This window comes from Eucyclogobius newberryi, unplaced genomic scaffold, assembly GCF_026437365.1.
Source record: "Eucyclogobius newberryi isolate DKJ021-1_F unplaced genomic scaffold, fEucNew1.0.hap1 SCAF_6, whole genome shotgun sequence".
Classification (NCBI taxonomy): domain Eukaryota; kingdom Metazoa; phylum Chordata; class Actinopteri; order Gobiiformes; family Gobiidae; genus Eucyclogobius; species Eucyclogobius newberryi.
The window spans coordinates 15,410,480-15,428,653 of NW_027316278.1; the positions used below are offsets into that span (position 1 = coordinate 15,410,480).

The 18,174-nt window shown below is 39.2% G+C and overlaps 1 protein-coding gene across 1 annotated transcript; it reads left to right on the forward strand.

The window, feature by feature from the left end:
• The first annotated feature begins 171 nt into the window (after positions 1 to 171).
• Positions 172 to 17,576, forward strand: LOC140346624 (rasGAP-activating-like protein 1). The gene is made up of 22 exons (XM_072432776.1): positions 172 to 271; positions 349 to 676; positions 865 to 921; positions 2,463 to 2,576; positions 2,868 to 2,929; positions 3,797 to 3,926; positions 4,548 to 4,629; positions 4,770 to 4,910; positions 5,010 to 5,101; positions 5,575 to 5,692; positions 5,810 to 5,963; positions 8,897 to 8,961; positions 9,043 to 9,155; positions 9,925 to 10,117; positions 10,807 to 10,944; positions 12,064 to 12,208; positions 12,810 to 12,982; positions 14,072 to 14,209; positions 14,748 to 14,883; positions 15,552 to 15,672; positions 15,829 to 15,896; positions 16,188 to 17,576. The coding sequence occupies exons 2-22, from the start codon at positions 612 to 614 to the stop codon at positions 16,331 to 16,333; spliced, it is 2,451 nt and encodes an 816-aa protein (XP_072288877.1). The 5' UTR covers positions 172 to 271; positions 349 to 611; the 3' UTR covers positions 16,334 to 17,576.
• The last annotated feature ends 598 nt before the right edge of the window (positions 17,577 to 18,174 follow it).

Below are 18,174 nucleotides of genomic sequence, written 5' to 3' on the forward strand. Positions count from 1 at the left end.
CTCGAAGCGACTTGTGTTGCTTTGTTTTGACTCGTTTGAAGCCACGAGGACCCTTTAGCTGTCCCATAAAAAGCCTGTCTAGATTTATTTGAAGCCGAGACAGCAGTAGTAGCGCAAATTCCCCACCAGATGGCGGTGCGTGTCACATTGAAAGAACCTGATGCTCATACCTGACGAGCTTTACAACACACACACCAGAAGCATTTACAGAACATACATCGCACCCTAAAAAGATGGCGTGACATTTCACGTCATTTTGTGAATGGGGAAGGTGCGTCGACTTCATCTGCGAGTGACCCCTCAAATGGTAATGGTATATTTTTCTGCGTGTCATTGATCTGTCTTTAGGTTTGAGGTGGGAACGCTGGGGGTCACCAGGACATCGCCAAATCAAACCCAGTTGCCCACACAGAGCCTCGCTGTGTAACCTTCTGGACTGAGACTGAATGACTCCGTGCGCATCTCTCTGGCGCGCTACTAGTGGGCTGTGCGCCGTCACGCACTCAGAGGTGCTATGAAATGAAGATAACTCAGTTGCTGAGGAGAAGAGCGCTATTTAAAAGGACGCACATGGAAACAGGACATATCGCTTGATCTGATAAACCGTCAAAATGTCTAGAAATACTTCTCTTTATTTTCGGATCGTAGAGGGCAGGAATCTCCCAGCAAAAGACGTGTAAGTAAACCTTTTTGCCACTGGCATTGCTGGATACGTGAGAATGCATTTAATTCATTAAGGCTCATCCACATACATGAGCTTAGTATGGATGGTGCACCTTTTGTGAGTCTGCTTTTAAACCTTAGCCTAAACCTCACTTTGTGTCTTTTTTAAATTTTTTAATTTTTATATGTTTTGCTGACTAGGTCTGGAACAAGTGACCCTTACTGCATTGTTAAAGTTGACAATGAGGTTGTGGCCAGGTGAGTGTACAGCACTGCCGTCTTGCCTAAATGCTTTTTTATACTATCTTGAGATCCCTGTATCAGGCTATCGTTTAGAGGTAAATTTATTTAAACAAGGTGGAGTTGTGTGATAGTGGTGCCAACAGCATGGGTCCTCCAACACAGAGAACCTGATACTGGTTTGGATCAAAAACAGCATGTATGTAACCATGGAGAGGCTGCATCAATGATTTTAGGTTCATTATACGCAGGAACCACTCTGAGGTACAAGATGTGCATGTTATTCAGATTATTATTTGTTTCCTACTGACCCCTTTTGCCCCCTTTCACAATAATCATCATATGTATAACCAATGCTCAGAAGTTGTGGCCATTAACAAGAACAGGAGGCGAGTACAGTAGCTCCTGATCCATCTGGTATAGTGAGGGAAACAGCACAATGACTCACTACATGACACTCTCACTAATTATCTAGTACTTGTGGAGTTTCTGCCTAAATGACTGTATGATGTTCACAGATAATGTGACAGAAAAAAACAGTGGGAAATAGCTCAGCCCACTCACTAAAACACAGTGACTATTAGTTAACGCTCAGACCTTACACACAGTATGCTTTGAGCTGTATAACTACTGAACTTACTACAAAAGTCAGGCCTGGTTTATGCACCTCTTTTAAAAATGTTTGTTCATTTGTTTTATTTGTTTTATTTTTAGTAATTACACTTTATTGAAGAGTACCGCATTATGTTTGCACCCCTTTGAAAGGCACTCATGGTCAGTTTGGTCTGGATTTGCCGAGCTCAAGAATGTGACTGTTGACTTTTGTGCAGATACTGTTTGCTTTCTAAACTAACAAGATGAACAGGCGTTTTGTAAAATGATATTGTTGTACTTCTTAGATCAGGTAACAATTATAGGGTATAATCCTGTGCAGTCAATATATTTAAAAAAAAGACTGGATAAATAGTACAGTGTGTTTTACTAAAGATATAGTTTTTAATTAGGCCGTGGCTACAAAGCCGTGGCGCTGTCAAATGGCCCAGCAGTTTCAGGAGCCATGGCAAGGCCATATAGCCTCATGGCTAACCCTAACCCTAACCCTAACCCTAACCCTAACCCTAACCCTAACCCTGACCCTAACCCTAACCCGGCGCGGTCTAACCCGGCGCGGTCAAATAGCCCATCAGTTTCAGGAGCCGCGGCACAAAATAGCCTAGCAGTTTCGGCCGCGCGCCGCGGCTCTGTAGACACTCCCTTTTAATTAGGCAACAAACAAGACGTTTTATAGTGCAAATGTATTTACTGCTTGTCATTAATGTGTCTTTCTTATGGCCGTGAATTCCAGTCCAACAGGTTTTATAGTGTCTCACATTTAAAATATATTGGGATCGAAATCATTGACCCGTTGTTAGTACTTGTCATACTAGGTATAGGTGCTTAATTCAAAAGAAATTTGCAGAGCAGGAATATGAATCACATGTGTCTGTCTTAAACTATGCCTATAGAGGCAGTATTATCTTGACATGTGGTGTGTAATGTGAGTGGTCTGCTTGTTCCAGGACAGCCACTGTGTGGAAGAACCTTAATCCTTTCTGGGGTGAGGAATACACGCTCCACCTCCCGATGGGATTTCACTCGCTGTCTTTTCATGTCATGGATGAAGACACAATTGGGTAATATTCACATCTTTCCCTATATAATTTCATATTTACATTCAAGTCCTGGGATAGTGGAAATTACTAATTTGTGATTTTCCACCAAGCTATTTCAGGGCTGATTAATTTATGTGTTGCGTAAAATGATCAAATTAGGTAATGGAAAGACTCAAATCTTTGAATAGGTAAACAGTATTGGGCAGATGGTAGCTTGTTTTTTCCTTGAAATGAGAGCATTTAGAATTCAATTCTAACTAGATCATACCAGTTTTTTTAATTTGTCAATCAATTTGTCCTCTTTCACCGCAGCCATGATGATGTTATTGGAAAGATTACTTTGACCAAGGAAGCTATTGGATCTCAAGCTAAAGGTAAAGTTGTGGGAAGGGGCACACGTAGTCATTAATAACGTCTGGAGTACGTGACTGTTGCTTTGAGGATAAACATGCAGAGACTCCTAACACAACATAGGACCAAAGTCAGAGCCGCTGAGGGGCCAGTCTGTCTTTTAGTTTATGTGAATGTCTGAACTGTAGCTTACGAGACATTATATTTCACTTCAGTATTATTGTACATCATAAATCTAATATTTGCACATATGCACTGATCAGGCATAATGTTATGCCCTTGGACCTTGGACTTGCACATACAGCCACTTTACCACTGCATCTTCTTTGAACCAGTTTAAATAGACTCTGACCAGTGCACATAAGAAATAAACAACAGAAGATTCAGTTTGGGAAACGTTGTCTATATTCACATAGCAATCACAATCTAAATGTTTATCTCCTACATGTAGCAATTCGCCTTTGACAAAATCACACTCCGTGCTCTTTAATATAATCCACCCACAAACAGGTGCCTCGATAAAGACTTTATCTGTGTTATTCAACCCAACCTGTCAGTGGTCACGCTGCTCTTAGTATGCAGCGCTTATGCTTCTTTTGCAGGCTATATGTTTGTTCCACAAAACTTAAAAAGGGTTAAAAAACATTTGAAATGATCAGCAGCTTGTTGATGCCACTCTTAAGCACCACCTGGCATGGCCTTCAAATCTATGATTCATTGCTACATGTCGCTACTGAGTCAGTTCCTCCTTCGCAAAAAATATCCTCACTGTCACACTGTGGCCATCCTTATGTTTTGAGTTTATGAAATATTGAAAGCATTATATTGAAGTATATAGTAGTAGTCCATAGAAATACAAGGTTTCTAAACTACTACTACTGGATGTGCAGGTTTGGACAGCTGGCTCAACTTGACAAGGGTCGACCCAAATGAAGAAGTCCAAGGAGAGATCCGCTTCAGCCTGGTCCTGCTCAAACACTCAGAGAAGATCAGCCTGAGATGTCAAGTCATTGAAGCCAGGTAACACAAACACAAGAGGTAAAGCTCCTTCTGAGTATGCTTTAAGGCATTTTTTCTCATTCATATTGTATTAAATTCTCCTTGTTTCCATGGTACTGTATGCAGTACACAGAATGTGAGGTTAGTATGACCTGATATTGTTTTAACTGTTGTGTGTATGAATCTTATCAGCGGAGTCCCAGGCCTCTTCGCTCCTCTACAGAGTCATTCGGCTGCTATCACACCATTTAGTCAATGTCCCATCTGTGTATCCCGGGCTGCAAGATCCATTTTTCTGACACGTCGCTAAGGAACATATCAATAAGCCTTGAGCAGAACATTTTCAACTGAAGGACTCTCAACTTTAAAACACTAACAAACAAATCAGTGTAATCCCTCGTTAGTCCAGGAGTGTTCTATTGTCGAAAAAATTCAGTTGTATCATCTGGACTCTGTTTTTAGAAAAAACAAACGTTTTGACTCTTATCAAAGAGTCACTCTCAATCTTCTCAGACTCGATTTGCAGATTGAGAATGAGCTCTTGGATGAGAGACACTAACAAACAAATATTTTTTGTTGCCATGGAAAACAATTTATATTGTTAAGAAATCTTATATTGAATGTGATCTTTTTGTTTTTCAGAGATCTTGCCCCTAGAGACACTTCTGGCACCTCTGATCCTTTTGCAAGAGTCATCTTTAACAACCACAGTGCAGAGACCTCAGTAAGCTTTGTTCATGCTCTCCATGTTCTGTCTGTGCTAAGGTCACAACGTCTTGTCCCTCTGATGTCATCCACTGAGGAGACACTATGTACGACACATGGCATAAAGAAGATTTATTTGTGCCATGTGTTTGGGTTCAGATTATTAAAAAGACACGATTTCCTCACTGGGGGGAGACTCTTGAGCTGGAGCTGGACCCCGAGGAGCTGTGTGAAGAGGGTCCAATCACCGTGGAAGTGTGGGACTGGGATATGGTTGGCAAGAATGACTTTTTGGGGAAAGTAAGTTATTATTAATGAATATTAAAATCATTCAGTGTGTTCAGTGTCTTTTTTGTTTTTCTCAAATGTGTGACCAATCAGTATACCATTTTTCAACAGGTGGAAATCCCTTCAGCGTGTTGGCACAAGTCGCCTCATCTGGAGGGCTGGTTTCGCCTGCTGCCCTTGGGAAACAATGAGGTTGATGCTGGGTGAGAACACGTGTGGCTGTTTTTGATTTGTACTGTTTTGTTTTTTGTTTCTTATTATTTCTGAGCTGGGAACCTGATGGAGCAATTAGTTTGTTATTTGAAACCAATCAGTAATGCTTATAATATAACTTATATAACTTTGGATTGACCTTACAGGTACAGTATATGTAGCTGTGTGTCTGCCTTAGCTAGACAATGTGAAATATATATATATAAATGTATGTGTTGCTAAATCAAGCTTGATAATTGGTGGTTTTAGAATGACATAACAGCATTTTATAGTTGTGTTCAGCCAGAAGTTCTATTGTTAACTACCTTTTGAGTTGCAGTTTGGTAAATGCAGCAAGTTTATTAACCTTGTCACTTCTGTTGATGATGAGGATAATGTAGGAATACTGGTCCTTGCCCTGTCTAAACACGTACCCATCGCAATAACCTATTTTTGTGTTTGTTTCATTTTATGTGGCTCGCAGTGGTAAACTCGGGGCGCTGCGTCTGAAGGTGCGTTTGGTGGAGGACCGTATTTTACCCTCCGTGTATTATCAGCCTCTTATCGACCTTTTGGTGGAGTCGGTCATCTCTCCCACAGACGTACGTCCTGGTATTATGTGTAATAATGTGTGGTTTTCTCAGTGACTAATGACTGAATTAGTAATGTATCCTTCTGTGTGTTGAGGTTTGTAATTGAGCCGGTTGTTGTGTCACCAGGTGGAGGAGACCAGCGCTCTGACCATGTTGGAGGAAGTGACCACAGTTGAGAGCAGACAGGATGTGGCCATGACGCTGGTGAAGATTTACCTGGGCCAAGGCCTCGTGGTGCCGTTCTTGGATTACCTCAACACCCGCGAGGTCAACCACACAAGTGAGCTCAGAGTTTTAATGGATAACACAATGAAGGGCCTATAAATTCCTCTTTTTATTTATACACAGGGAAATCACCTTTGGCCAGACATATTGATTACAGTCTGAGCCCTAGTCACTCCCCCCACCTAAACTGTGTGTGTGTGTGTGTAACCCTGTTTTAACTTGTAAGATATAATGAGGTAATAATAGAAGAAACACTAGCTTATGTTTTATGGTACCTTACATCTAACATTAAAGGCCAAAGTTAACGTCTAAAATAAAAATTGATTTATGTTTTTGTTTTGTTTTTTAGGTTTTTTTAGCCTGTAGGCTTTATTAAAGAAAGAGGGAAGGACATTGCAGCAAATTGTTGAGAGTCGTATTGTAACATTGTGGGTCGCTCACACACATCTTCTCGTGCACCGAGCGGCACGGACATAGTGTTTGTCCCCTTCCGCACTGACCCGTTGAAATGTGCTGCTACTCATGTTTTGCGTGGGCCCAAACCTACCAGCGTTGTATTTATGGCCCTAATGACAATCGTTTGTTCTCCATGGTTTGTGTGTTAGTCATGTGAAGCCTCCACAACACGTCCCCTTGTTGTAATTCACACTCAGTTTTGCTCCGTCGATGGGTTTTCTCAGTTACTTTGAGATAATAAGCAGGGAGTTTCTATAGCAACAACTCGCTATTCAAACCGTGCTTGTTTAAGGGATGGATGCTTTAGAGGTACTGGCGCACAGCTTTTACTACAACTATGTTTATTTGTTTGTTAGTTAGTGGTCATAAGCGGACAAGTTAGAATAAAAGGCAAAAAGCTTTTTGGCCTGTTAATAAAGGGGGAAGCTCAAAACTGGCATTCATGATGGAAGTCTATGGGGCTCAACGCAACAAACTGGCTTCACACAAAAACAAAATGTACCATATCAATCCACACTGCTTGACTACTCACACAGATGATAGTCAGAGAAGAAAATATAGAAGTCACACTGATTATAGTAATACATTTTATTTGAAATGACTGTAGGTTGTATAGGGGTATAACCAATTCACAAAGAAACCCAAAAACCTTTTCTCTTTGACAATTTTACAACCGTTGCAAAATGTGTGGAAAACACTCCCAGGGCACCAAGTTTAACCCACCCAATGGCCTGTACACAACCTTAAAGAAAATATCTGCAGAAAATGAAGTCCTGTTGCCATGGCTATATCAGCATTGTCACCTTGAAGAATGTATGTAATGCAGCACAAAGCTATGTGTGTCCCCTGTGGACAACATTTCTGAGTCAGTCGAGCTAAATATACCAATGTGTAGAATCAAATAAATGCTATTTAAAGTAGCGGAATCTCAGTAGCAGCGCATTGGTCTCTGATCCGAAAGTCAGCACTTCGAATCCCGCTCTTGATGTAAACAGCTTTAGATCCACTGATCCACAGGTTGGATTGCAGCTGCCTCAGGTGAATACTGTGGTTGTGCGTATGTGAATGGACGAGTGGTTTCTTGATGTAAAGCGCTGTGTTTTGCTTTTTGTTGTTGTTTATTATCATTTATTTATTTGGTCAGAACAAAGCAATGTTAATGAACATACATGTTACACATTCTGTGAACAAGCCGGCTTTCTAGCTTAAGTACTGTTCTTCCACATTCCCTCTCACAAACACACCAGCATAAATGGACACTGGAGGCGAGGTGGGTGAAGTGTCTTTCCTAAGGACACAACGGCAGTTGCCCCCAGTGGCACCTGACATTCCAGTTCTCTCCCATCCAAATACTAACCAGGCCCATCTCTGTTTATCTTCTAAGATCATTGTCGAGTTGGTATAGCCACTCTGAATGAGGCTCTGAGTGCCATATAAATGTGACCATTTACCATTTTATATTAAGTCTAGAACAGAACAAATTATTTTGTGATTTTGTTTAACTATGTGCAGTATGTTACACTACATGCCTTTGTGATTCTGATCAAAATGATGGGTTTCAGCTGAATGGTCTAAACAATAGAAGGAGTTTGGCATTACATTATATAGATCTCAGATCAGGCAAGCTACATTTCCGGCTACATTTCATTGTGGTCACTCTGAATACAGTTTCCTACCATCTGCACAAAGGTATGTGACGCCTCAAATGAAGCCCAAGAGGCACTGCATCCTTTGTCCCACGCAGCATTCGGCTGTTCAAGAATCTGTATTACTATGTTCTGACACATCCTCTGTTAATGTAGCCTATCGGTATTCTTCAGTAGCCTGTGTTTTCCCTTGGCTTTGTGTATGTGCTATGGACTTGTCCAAAACAAATTCCCCTCGAGCAATTTTTTTAAATTTTATTTCATTCATTCATTGGAACTGAAATAGTACCGGTGTTCAGAATTTGTCAGGTCTATTTCCCTTGAAAATTGTTGTATTTGAAATGTGTTTTGGATGTGCATTTGATACTTTAGACAATACAAATAGATATTCAATTTAGAGGATATTTTTTGCTTTATTTCCAGTTGTCTGGGGCTGTAAAGGGGAAGGAGTTAAAAGTCAAAAGAAGTGTCAATGAAATTAGAAATAATAATGAGTTCAGATTATCTTTTAAATAAAAAGATATTTTAAATTGAGGAATCTCGATACATAATGAATCTCCAAACTTGATCAGCGTTAGCGGTGGGCGATCTGAAAAATGTATATCACAATCATCTTTAAGAGTTAAATAAAACAACAATATCTTCTTCAGGCGTTCTGATGGGTTGAATCCACTTGTCACTAATTTGACAGAAGTATGAAGGAGGCTGACAAACAGAGGGAGTGGGAGGTCTCTGTGTTTGAACATAGAGCTGCAATAAGTCACAGGAATGAGATCACAATTAGATTTTATTGCTATTTTGCCCAGCCCTAAACAGAGGTTTTTTCATACAGCTTGTAACCTGTTAATAATAATTATAATATTGATATATTTGACCTGTTTTACAGCTGATCCTAACACATTATTTCGGTCCAACTCACTTGCCTCCAAAGCAATGGAACAGTTCATGAAGGTACGCTTGTCATGACTTATGTCTATGTAATGTTATATATACGTTATGATGAATGACTTTGGTGCATGTTTTCGTTGTCAGGCTGTTGGCATGCTCTATCTCCATGAAGTCCTGAAACCAATCATCAACCGGATCTTTGAGGAGAAGAAGTACATTGAACTGGATCCCTGCAAGATCGACTTAAACCGACTAAGGTAAAGATTATGGACATGTTCTGGCCTAAAATCTCAATCTGTTTCTTTTTCAAACCTAAAATCATTGTAGCACTTCAAATGTGCTGCGTGACACATATTACACATGGGAGTTTGATGTGTGCAGTTCATGACGTTGGCGTTAAAATGGTCAAATGGAAAGCTGCCACAGGAGACAATCTGCTTCCTGTTATATTTTGCCCCTAAGAGAAAGACACTGGTGCAAAAGAAAAATAAAAAAAAAGTAAAAGGAGAGAAGGCTGTTGCCTGGCAACTGCTCTGAACCCCCTGAGATATCCATCAGAGAGGGAGAGGCAGATCCAGGACCAGCCATGACTGCAGCCGCCACAGAGTCTATTTATTTTGCTCTGTACATTCTGGTGTGCTTGGCATTCACCAGCGATTGGGAAAATCAATAATCAAAGCTGCCAGATAAATATAATTTAATTATGAACTCAAACATTGTTATGGATTATAATCATGTGTGCAATCTCAGATGGCCTCACCAATGGACTTTTTGTGCAATTTCCTAATGTAAGGTTCTGTCTGGAGGGGCACAATCATTTTAAATGTTTTAGTTTCCTTTTTGGCTGACTTTTGTAGATACCGTATTTCCCAAATGCAAACCAGCCATAAAGCATCCAGTGTAAAAAAACAAAACAAATGCCCATTTCTTTGGTGTGGTTGAAAGGGTCAGAGAAAGTATAGAACACATTTTGAGATAATTGAACAATGTCATAATGTGGTTGCTTGTTCTTTCTTCCTACATAAGGCGGATATCTTTCAAGGGTGGCATGTCCGAGGCCGAGGTGCGAGACAGCAGTGTGGAGATGCTGCAGATTTATTTAACGAGCATCACCGAATCCATTGTGAACTCAGTCGATCAGTGTCCGCCGGTCATGAGAGTGGCCTTCAAGCAACTACACAAGAGGGTAGAGGAGCAATTTACTGAACCTGAGAATGAGGTCAGTGTGGGTCACAACACACTAGAGTGGATGGAAGTTAGATAGAAAGCCTATTGATTTTACATTAGGCTTTATGTTAAATATTCTACAGCTCTTGACCTAAATGAATATTGTTTTTGTTTTTGTTATTTTTGATTAAGCTTGTGTTAACCGTTTTACATTGAGTATTTCATAATAATGTAATAATAATGCTGTACTTAGTATGTACTTGGCTACCTGATTTTCAAACTGTGCCACTCTAACTTGTTTCTAGCTTTCACAAACTGGATTATTGATAGTGAGCGCATGTGTGCATTTTTGGGACATGAGCATTGTTTAAGAAGCACTTTTTACAAAGCAAAGCAAATTTGAGTGACCCACCGTTGCACAATCCACCATCATCCTAAAATGTAACATGGTGTCATGCATGACTCTTTCTTCCAGATTAACAATTGATAAAGTTTTTAAATTGGATGCACTGCTGATTTTGACTGAAAGCGCTGTGTTCACAATATTCTGTATGGGGAAAAACATTTACTCTTATACAAGAGCAAGAAAGCAATGAAGTTGCCCCCAAAGATTGGTGAAGAGTTTTGATGGACTCTCAAAAATGCATAAAAAACAAGGAATTATAACTGCTTTTAACAATTTTACCATGCAAGGCAATAGTGTGGCTAACATCTATGTTCCTGTATGTGATGAATTTTCAGGATGTGAAATATTTGGCCATCAGTGGATTCTTCTTCCTCCGTTTTTTTGCTCCTGCAATCCTGACGCCCAAACTGTTTCAGCTGAGAGACCAGCATGCTGACACCCGCACGAGCCGAACACTGTTACTACTGGCCAAGGTACCACTCAAAACATCCATTTAAATCTATCCAGAAATAAACACCGCATGAATAATTTAGCTGTGTCTAGACATTATACTTTTAGAAAGAGCAGGCAAAAACAAACAACAATAAGCCAAGGGTAAGCTGCCTTACAGCCCTATGTGATCCAAGAATTATCCCTAGTTTGACCTAAAGTTAGTTAATGTTGGTGGCTGCTGTCCGTGGTGCTGAAGTGCTGTTGCCATGGTCTTGACCAGAGAAAGGGGGAGTTGCTATTTTTACCCCTGTGAGTGCGGCCTGAGCCTGGTTCAAAGGGGAGCTTCAGAGAGGTGGTTGTGAGGGGACTTCCTTTCCTACACAGGCAGGTGTGGGTCCCACAAAGGGCCACGCCACAGGAGTGGCCTCAGGAACCCATTTGATGTCACACTCTTATGTATGGACAGGGTGTCTGTACCGTCTAAACCTGCAGTTCTTAGTCTGTGTGAGACCTACTTTTAGGAGATTGTATTTTGTAGACAATTATTTAATTTTGAATATTTTAACTAAAAGCTAAAAGATGCTAAAAAATGTCTCATCCTGGGACCACGTCCTATACAAATTAGTTTGACCTCCTGCAACCCTAAAATGCTGCATGTTCCCTCAGGTCAATCTGTACTTGTACTTCTCTAAAACAAAAGGAAAAGAGGAAAATTAACATTGTTCTCCTGCTGGAACGGGACACCTTAGATAAATAGAGTCAGTTTCTTATTTTAAGTCCTTTAAAAATGCACATTTTCTTGTTTAAAAAAGAAAAACAGTATCAAATTAGATAATTTTGAACTGTTTTGGACTTCCCTAAAAGCCTCATAGGTGTTGAAACAATGCATCTGTTTCGTCCAATTGCTGTGTCAATTACAAATTAATGAATAGAACACTTTTATTTCATGGTGGATAGTTAAAATTGTAATTTATGCTTGTAAATTTAAACTTTTGTTATTTCTTTTAGTGTTAAACTAACCACTGTTTCGAGCCTCTGTATCTACCTGCGTTGCACCAATGAAATTTCCCCATGTGGGACAATAAAGGAATATCTTATCTTATCTTATCTTAATAAAATGGGACATTGAATTAGAATAACCATATTTTTTTCACATCCAGGCTTTACAAAGTGTAGGAAACTTGGGTCTTCAGCTCGGCCATGGAAAGGAGCAGTGGATGGCACCTTTGCACCCCATTATACTCCGCAGTGTGGCCTCAGTCAAAGACTTTCTGGACAAGTTAATTGATATAGACCACGACACAGGTAAGCTTGTTAACCGCGTGCACTAACCTGCTAAGGTTCAGGGATCACGCTGTTGAGCTTATCTGCAGCTAGACAGGTGGTAGATAGAAAGCTACTGCTGCTGCATGTGTGAAATATTCATAACTAGCTGGGACAGAGAAGACATGGTTGATGAGCTGGCTGAGCGTCGGGGTGAGAAACTGCAAGTGCTCACACACGCTACACTGGTTAGCCTCCATGTCATAGCTGCTTTCTTGTCATCTTATGTCAGAGGTTGCGGTTGCAAAGCACCATCCCCCCTCTGCAGATAAGGTTTCACACCCACTGTTTACCCTGAAAGGCCAGTTTGACATTTAGCGCAGTTCAAGAGGGATTGATCGACATAAGAAGGCTCTCGTTATGTCATAGGTTTTCCCCACTATTGTGCATGTTGGCCACAAATATTTCTACTGTAATGTAAGAAAAATTTAATATTTGTTTCTGTGCTTCTGCACGTGATATGGCAGTATACAGTCATGTATAAAAGCCTGAACTGTGCTTTATGAGAAGCTCTTAGATCTTGATGGTCAAGGCACTGGTGTATTTATCAAATTATTCAGTTACACATATGCATGTTTCACAGTGTTGGAGGTCCCACAGAGAGCTGTTTTCATGCCATCGGTCACAGTGAAAGAGGGCTACCTGCAGAAATATAAAACTGAAGGACCACAGCTGCTGTCCAGGTTTGCCTTTAAGAAGCGCTATTTCTGGTTGACCAGCGAGACTCTGTCTTACGCCAAGACATCGGACTGGCAGGTGAGTACTGTGACCAGGATTATTTGATAGATAAATGTTTGGTTAAACTATAGAACAACTCATCCAAACAATCTACACCACTTTAATATGGCACATTTTATAAACAAAAATAGATTGAGGTGTTGTACAAAGAAGCTTATAAAATAATAGGCAATAGGCCTAACAATATTTGGATTATTATATTGGAAACTCAATGAATAATATATATAGAATATTAGATTGATCTTATTACACATCTTCATTATTTAACAGTGAGTATTATTAGACAAGTAAGGAAATTTGTTAATACTAATGCAGTGAGTCATTGTAATGTTACTTGATGCTATACTTGTACTGTAGGTACCTATAACGTTTACAAGAATCCTTGCATAACGCGCTGTTTAGAGCCAAAAATAGATGAGTTAAGTTTGAAATCAAAGTCATACTAAAGTTACTCCCTGATTACTAGCTGCTTATAAGCTACAGTGATATATCAATGTCCTTTGAAGGACACTTATGAAGCAGTCTCATGAAGACAAACATTTTAGTCATCTGCATCTTAATGCGTTTGTGTGGAGATCATTAGTTATTACTGTGTGCTGCCTAACCTTGTGATAATGATGTCTCATTCACCAGACTCAAACTGAGCGATAGTGAGTGGGGACAGCCGCTCTCTATGGGTCTAGAAAAAGCTCCGTCTTTGAGCCACTATCTGCTTTGTGTTATTGGAATAAAGGACAAGGGTTAATTGAAGGCTCCGGATATTCATGCTTACATTGCAAATCAGATTTCAGACAATGTCCTGGCCCCTTTCTTCCATATTGGAGCATTGTAGCCTCAGTCAGACAGGCTCCCATTGGAAGTGGCTGATTTACACTTTAAAGTGTCTTTTTCTGCCACGCTGATCTCATTAGGTCTCCCTTCTTGTCTCATAGCTCCTGGTAATCTTATGCACATGAAATATTTCACCATAACATACTGTGCTGGTAATTAGCCTCCTAATCAAGTTACATTCAATTTACATCCCTGACATAGTTAGTATGCGTCGTGATTACCACTGTGTGTACACTTGTCTTAATTGGAGTTGTTGTGTGGGCTGAATTGTTGCAGGTGCGCTCTTCAATTCCCATTCAGTGTGTATGTGCTGTGGAGAGAGTGGATGAAAATGCCTTTCAACAGCAAAACGTGATGCAGGTCATCACCCAGGACAACGATGGACAGCTGCACACCATATACATCCAGTGCAAGGTTGACCAGTCAACAGTCTTCACATGTGCAACAACAACAACAACAACAACAACAACAACAACAACAACAACAACAACAACAACAACTACAACTACAACTACAACTACAACTACAACTACAACTACAACTACAACTACTACTACAACTACTACTACTACTACTACTACTACTACTACTACTACTACTACTACTACTACTACTACTACTACTACTACTACTACTACTACTACTACTACTACTACTGTTACACTTGACTTAACTATCAGTAAATCAATAACCTATAATAGTCTTTTTCAGTCCCAACCCTTGATAGAATAAAGTATGTTACACGTAAGAGCGGATTGTCTGGAAGGGCATTCAGCTAAATATTAGATTGAACATGAATCACTGCATAACATATGATTTGAAATAAAACTTGCGACTACCCTCACATTCAGATCCAGAATCATAAAATACATTCAGATCCAGAATCATAAAATAGCTTGGTATTTGTGTACCTTGAAGTGTGTGTGTTTAATTACGTTCTTTCTCCTTCCAGAATGTTAATGAGTTGAACCAGTGGCTCTCAGCGATCAGAAAAGTCTGTATCTACAACGAGCGCATGCTGCCCTCTTTCCACCCGGGAGCTCATCGCAGCGGAAAGTGGACGTGCTGCCTGCAGGCCGACCGAAATGGTACTTTATTGACCTTCAAAGCTCCTCAAATTGAACTTGGTCATTACAAAACAACAAAAGAGGCAAACAATTGTGTATTTTGTCTTGATACTGACAAGATGCCTTAAATAACAACACTGGTATATATATATTTCACATCTAGACTCTTTTAAACCCATCATTAGAATGCTCACAAATTCCATAAAAGAGGCAAAATGTTGTCGACCATAATATGTTAACCATTATTAATATGTTAATAATATGCATAAAATGAACAGCCATCAGAGCTATTTCAGAGCGGTTTCAAGTCTTTATTACAAAATCAAGCAACACTTTTGAATCACCAAGGCAGAAAACATTTGTCATCAAAAGTGCTCTCATTATACAATGTTAAATAAGCAATTACATAAAAAAATTACAATGCAATTCTAAATGTGTTTAAACCAGGCTTTGATATTATTCTCTTGTATCTGAGCATTTTTTATTTGCTAAAACTACCTTTATTATTTATATTTTGTGATTGTCTGAGGTTAGTTTGTCCATTGAATTCACATTATGTTCTACTTTACCTTTGGCTCCATTCTGAAATTCAGTCTTTATTCGTTTAGAGACTTTTAAAAGGTCATTATATTTGCGCAATATACTATCTACATTACAACACAGTAATTTTTTTAAATGTATTTTCTCAGTTCTGGGATGCAGTCGGACGCACTCTGCTGTTACCCTCGGAGACTGGAGTGACCCCCTTGACCCCGATGTAGAAACCCAAACGATTTACAAGCAGCTTCTCCAGGGAAAGGACAAATTCAGGTCTGTGAAGAAAACTCATCTAAAGCACTAGCATTTTACAGTCAGAACACTAGAGGGCAATGTTGCAACAGTCTGATGTCACTGTTGGGCGTTATTATTGCAGGGATGAAAGAAAACCTAATGTGTGGTAATGCTGTGATTATTGCTCTGCTGCAGGAAGAAGTACCTGGAAATGTCAGAAGCTGATCCGAAGTCTAGCAATAAAGAAAAGAAGATCAACTCAGGTGAGGCAGTGACACTAAAAATAACCCTGCACAATGGCAAAAGATGGCCTAAATGTTTGTTATTATTACTTCTCTGTGTCCAGATATGTTTGCCTTTGCCAGTACCTTCATATAATGTGATAGTAGAAGCATATTGACATGGCCCAATTTAATTACACACATTTTAATAATGTTAATAATTCAGTCATGAAGTGGTAAAGCAGTTTTAGCACAGTAGTAGTTTATGTAAAGTAGAATAAGATCAACATTATTATTAATATCATTATTTTGACATACATACTTGTGTTGTAGAAGGTGCACAGTGCAACGTTAAGACAAAAGCAGTTGTGAGTATCCCGGTTCGTCTGTTGGTGGTGGTCACAGATTTGGAAAAGGCTCATAACGCTTTCCAGCGGAGAGAGAAAGAGGACCCCAACTGTGTCATAGTGAATCACTAAACCCCACTGTGCCCCCTGTCGCCGTACCACTGCAGGGCTAACAGCCCATATCTGGACTTATGAAGATAAAATCTAAGTATCTCTAGACCCAACATTTCCGTGTACTTCCTAAATGGATGCAGATTTTCATATTCCCAGTGCCACCAACTGCCACACGATGATGAAGGGGACTTTGAAGTAAGATCTAACTTGATCCTTTTATGTAGATAACAAGCAATCTGTTGCATGCCTCGGTCAACTTGTTATATGTGCAAACAAGCTTTTATACTGTATATGGACATATTGTACAGAAATCAAGTCAGTTTTTATGCAAAGCAGAGCTTTTTGTTGTAATGTACAGTTTGTAAAGCATCTTTTGAATATTGCTTTTTATGATTGTTCTTATTTTGTAAATAGTTTAAATTGATCACATGGATGTAGCATTTTAGTTCAGAGTGAGACCACCAGGTCATAACGTTCACTGTAATGCTTTTGTTTGGTGCTATTACTTACGCCAGTGCTTTTCAAGTGTAGTTCAATTCACATCTGCTTGTTTGGTGTGTTTCTCGTTTAAGATAAATTGCAGAAGCCATAGTAAATGTTTTATGGGTAACATTTACCTTAAATTTAGAATGTATAATCATTATATAACTGAACGTATACGTGCCACTGTAGAGGCTCATGTCATCATGTTTGATATGCCAATTTCAAGAAGGTAAAGTTTTGAAAAGTTGAATATATTCACTGTACATGTCAATTAATTACACTAATGTGGAAAAACCTTTACTGAAAACTTTGACATTTTAAGCCATAACAAGAATTACATTTACAATGAAACATTGCACCTGGAGTCCAAATCTCTGTTTTGAATTGAACTTCTGAAGCAATGTAACTTTCTACTACCAGTACATGTTTATGTATTCAAAAGGTAAGGTCCTGACACGAATTGTAAAGCAATCATAAAAGGCTTGTGGGCACAGATGAATGTAATGTTTGCACTGTCTGTTGATGTTCTTTTCCTTTAGAGGTAAGATTGTAAATACATTAATTGCCTTTGGTCAAAATTAACATGCCAGAAGTGACAATCAAAAGGCTACAATGAATATAACGCATTAAGAGTGTATTATTTTGTATTATTTCACTTTGTAAAGTTGCCTAAAAGATGTATGTCCAGTTCAACATTTTATTTTGCAACACACAATTGTTGGTTGTTAACTGTGAAACAAAACCAAATGTATTATTCAGTAAAATCTTCAAATACAAATATTAAATCATTGCTCAATCTTGATTTTTACATTTTGAAAATTATTCTGCTGATTAACAAGTTTGTCAGGGGAGATGTTGATCCATGTTACAGTAAATGGCATTACAATACCTAGAGCAGTGCTGTGGTAACAGTTCTTTCTTCAAATAAATGCAAAGAGTTAATGATTGAACAGGAACCACTTACTTTGGAGGTCGTGCTGATCATTAGCTTCTTCACTCAAGTTGCAGAACAAGACTTGGTAGAATATAGTCATGTGGGTGGGACTCAAAACACAATTATGCCTTCATTTACATTCTCAAAATCTACAGGGTTATTATTTATTGTCTCACATTGGTTCCAGAGTGGTTTTAGTGATGGTAGTGGTGGTAATAGAGGTTTCTGGGTTCGGGTTTGGCATCATTACTAATTAGAATGAAGTCACAAGTATTCTTGGTGCCAGCCCAAGGTCGATAGTTAAATTGGGAGGAACATATATGTAATGTATGTGTTTGTTATATATAACCTATGCTAAACCATGCTGATATTATCGAGTAGTAATGCAGCAGTAATAGACCTTGTTGTGTAATAGCAAATTCTCATTAGAAGGGTGAACATT